This window comes from Salmo salar, chromosome 09, assembly GCF_965601325.2.
Source record: "Salmo salar chromosome 09, fSalSal1, whole genome shotgun sequence".
Taxonomy (NCBI): domain Eukaryota; kingdom Metazoa; phylum Chordata; class Actinopteri; order Salmoniformes; family Salmonidae; genus Salmo; species Salmo salar.
In genome coordinates, this window is record NC_138299.1 from 79922906 (window position 1) to 79927286 (window position 4381).

General features: G+C 39.4%; 1 protein-coding gene across 2 annotated transcripts in view; it reads left to right on the plus strand.

Annotated features, from left to right (window-relative positions):
* LOC106611876 (platelet-derived growth factor receptor beta) overlaps positions 1-3772 on the plus strand; it is a 35495-nt gene extending 31723 nt beyond the window's left edge. For both annotated transcript variants that reach the window (XM_014212500.3, XM_014212501.3), the window contains exons 22-23: positions 1195-1478; positions 1969-3772. In XM_014212500.3, coding sequence (XP_014067975.1) covers positions 1195-1478; positions 1969-2122 — 438 coding nt within the window. In that variant the 3' untranslated portion in view covers positions 2123-3772. The remainder of the gene's footprint in view (positions 1-1194; positions 1479-1968) is intronic.
* The last annotated feature ends 609 nt before the right edge of the window (positions 3773-4381 follow it).

The window sequence follows — 4381 nt, forward strand, 5'->3', positions numbered from 1 at the left end:
TAATTGATCATTAGAAAACCCTTTTGCAATTATGTTAGCACAGCTGAAAACAATTGTTCTGATTAAAGAAGCAATAAAACTGGCCTTCTTTAGACTAGTTGAGTATCTGGAGAATCAGAATTTGTGTTTTCGATTACAGGCTCAAAATGTCCAGAAACAAAGAACTTTCTTCTGAAACTCGTCAGTCTATTCTTATTACTGAGAAATTAAGTGAAGAGGTGACTCCGGGATGCTGGCCTTCTACGCAGAGTTGCAAAGAAAAAGTCATATCTCAGACTGGCCAATAAAAAGAAAAGATTAAGATGGGCAAAAGAACACAGACACGGGACAGAGGAACTCTGCCTAGAAGGCCAGCATCTCGGAGTCGCCTTTCACTGTTGAAGTTGAGACTGGTGTTTTGCGGGTACTATTTAATGAAGCTGCCAGTTGAGGACTTGTGAGGCGTCTGTTTCTCAAACTAGACACTCTACTGTACTTGTCCTCTTGCTCAGTTGTGCACCGGGGCCTCCCACTCCTCTTTCTATTCTGGTTAGAGCCAGTTTGCGCTGTTCTGTGAAAAGGAGTAGTACACAGCGTGGTACAAGATCTTCAATTTCTTTGCAATTTCCCGCATGGAATAGCCTTCATTTCTCAGAACAAGAACAGATGGATGAGTTTCAGAAGAAAGTTCTTTGTTTCTGGACATTTTGAGCCTGTAATCGAACCCACAAACTCTGATTCTCCAGATACTCAACTAGTCTAAAGCCAGTTTTATTGCTTCTTTAATCAGAACAATTGTTTTCAGCTGTGCTAACATAATTGCAAAATGGTTTTCTAATGATCAATTAGCCTTTTAAAATGATAAACTTGGATTAGCTAACACAACGTGCCATTGGAACACAGGAGTGATGGTTGCTGATAATGGTTCTCTGTACGCCTATGTAGATATTCCATTAAAAATCAGCCGTTTCCAGCTACAATAGTCATTTACAACATTAACAATATCTACACTGTATTTCTGATCAATTTCATCTTATTTTAATGGACAAAAAATGTGCTTTTCTTTCAAAAACAAGGACATTTCTAAGTGACAACCAAACTTTTAAACGGTAGTGTATATGAAATATGTATGCATCGATTATGGATGTATGATTCATGTATCAGTTTGGTGTTTATTGATTGTTGACATACGTTATTGATTGTTTATTGGTGTAGAGATACTGCCAGGTCAACGATGAGTTCTTCAAGCGTGACCACCCAGCCGTGGTCCGCACCAAACCCAGGCTCTCCTCTCACTTCCCAGCCCCGGCCCTAACCCCCTCCACCGCCCCTGCCACCCCCCAGGACACCAACCCCTACCCCTTCACTGGGGACTTCAGACTGGAGGCAGATGGTGAGGAAGCTTCCTACAACGACTACATCATCCCCATCCCGGACCCCAAGCCTGAAGAGGAAGTCTGCTCCGAGGCTGACGGCATGCCAACAAAAAGCATCGCGAGGTATAGCCATCTGACATACGGCTATATGACTGACTGTGACTGACTGACTGACTGACTGACTGACTGACTGACTGACTGACTGACTGACTGACTGACTGACTGACTGACTGACTGACTGACTGACTGACTGACTGACTGACTGACTGACTGACTGAAGATGTGTGCCAAGTGCTTGGTATGCAGGACAGATGAGGCAGATTTACTCTAGAGGACCTTGTATTGTTACAACACCAACCCACACAGACAGATGTGGGATTGAGACAAAAGCTGTCTTATGTTACCATGTATACATTGTGAGCTATAAGGATTGTGCATACAGTACAAAGGATATTTAAGCAGAAATCTAAGACGAGCCTAGATGGCTTTAAAGTGATAGTTTACATGGAATTTATATAGGCGCTTACTGTGATTAATGCATAATTTTCACCTGAAATAAGCCATAGAATCCCAGATTGGTTTGTGAAAGAACGTGTGTTGTTATTCCCTGTAGTTCTCGGGCTCTGGAGGACGAGGAGGCTGATTCCATCTCCCAGGAGACAGTGGAGGCAGACACAATTCCAGAGGAGAAATATCTCCATGCCAACCAGGCCCTGATTCCACTGGAGTCCTCTGGAACACCGGAAGCGGAAGACAGCTTCCTGTAGGCCTTTCAGGGAACTTGGTGAAAGTATGACATTCCTGAATAGCTTTAGTGGATTAAGAGAAAATGTTCAATTAGAAGGTGACCCTAACAACACAAACAACTCCCACTGCTTTCGCAAATATTTCACAATTGGTGCTTTCAAAAGAATGCTGTGCTGAAAATCTATTCAAAATCTATATTTACTATGAGAGAGAGTGACACATTTAATCATTGATGATTGTTGATTAATGATGCAAAATACTCCATCTTGAATAGAGGGATCATTTGCAAAACCCTCACATAAGAATTGTAAATAATCAGTATCACATAAGAATTTACTTTTAAGTTAGGGATTCACGATTTGTAAAATACTGTAGCATTGTGGTCACTATTGCAGTGTTTCTATGGTGATTTGTATTCACATTTTTCCTTTCACATGTGTTATATTTTTAGGTTATTTTGTATTTTATTAGGATCCCCATTAGCACCAGCTACTCTTCATGGGGCCCACACGAAACATGAAACATAACATAATACAGAACATTAATAGACAAGAACAGCTCAAGGACAGAACTACATGCAGAACTATATACATTATGAAGATAAAAACATTAAGCCTCCAAAACTCTTTCAGTTTTGAAAATCACTAAAAGTGGAGCATGTACTGTTACATTTTGCTTGTGTGAAAAAGTTCCAGTTTTCGGGCAGGTATTTTAGTTAGTAAAAAAAAAAACATTAACACAATCTTATGGCATCTATACTTCTCAACATTAATTGAATATGATATTCTAGTTGCACTGAGGATTTTTGGTTTGTTTGTGTTCTTAAGTTACAAATGCGTACTTTCTATTTTCTACTCCAGGTTATTTTGCGAGAATGTAATTCATTTTGAGAAGAGCTAAACATACATCAGCCTTAATTGAGCAGAACATTAAACACTCAGTAAATGGTATGTCTCAAATGATCATTTTATGTTGTCTTTAGTTTTATATAGATTTATTTTTACATTTTATATAGTGTTTGTTTTAAACAATTCTGTATAAATGTTGCACTTTATAATGTTCAGGAAAACATTTCCAAGAAAAGGATTTAAGGTACAGTACATAAGAGATTGAATGATGTATGAGAGATATGAAAGAAATGTATGTTTTTACACGGCGGTACTGACTGAATGAGAAATAATCTGAGCATATCACTGCCTTAGCACACCTGGTACAAGATTAGTATGTTGTTTTGTACTGGGACTAAGATTGACATCTTTGAAGTGCTTTTGTATTGTATAAAGTTCTATGAAAGAGACAAATATATGGCCTATAGTATTCATACAAAGGATATACAATAAGCATTTCTATGGAAGGAGATCTTTTACAGAAATATGGCTATAAAGATTTGAATCTATATTCTTGAAGCAATTATATGATACCTGAGATAATTTGTCACTTGCTCGCAGAGGTTCTCCTATCGTGACATACACTACCAGTGAAATATAGAGGATATGCTTTCTTGTACATATTTGTCACATGGTATAGGAACACAGAATGCAGAACACTACATATTGTAGAATATTCACCACACACACGCTATGGTACCAAAGCTTCTCTGTATGTTTACGAATGTATTTTTATATGTAGTTTATAAGCGTTTATGTGAAAATAAAAGTTTATAATGAAAATATGATAGAGCATTTCATTTTGTCCTTACTGTCTTCTTTTAAATTAGCTAATGAGGGACAGTTCCTTGTCTATTTTTTAATTGTTCAATGACATGCAGAGTACTGCGATTTAACAGAAAATATGAATTGTGTTGTTCAACTGTCATAACTTCAACAACAACACATGCTTGCTACACAGACTCGTCTTTTAATGCTTTGGCTTTATTCAATCAATGTAGAAGAGATAAAACGTCCCCACATGAATTGAGCCTAACTCAAAGAGCTAGCTGTTGAGAATCAGCAAATCCAAACAAACTTCCCCAAGCCCAGCTAGACTTATATCATCCCTTATAAACCAGTCCTATCAAAGCCTCTCTTTTTCGAGCCTTCAGCAGAACCCCCCCCCCCACACACACACACACACACACACACACACACACTCTTTCCCCTGGTTCCGTTCTGAGGGCCATCAAAGAGGTCTTTTACTGTCCTCCCAGAAGCCCCAGCCCTCTGCTCCACTTGTGGCTGAGGACCATGGAGGCCTGGGCTGGGGCTGGCTGGGACAGGCTGGGGCTGGGGCTAGGCCGGCAGGCTAGGCAGCAGTGCAGCAGTGTGACCATCATCACAGGA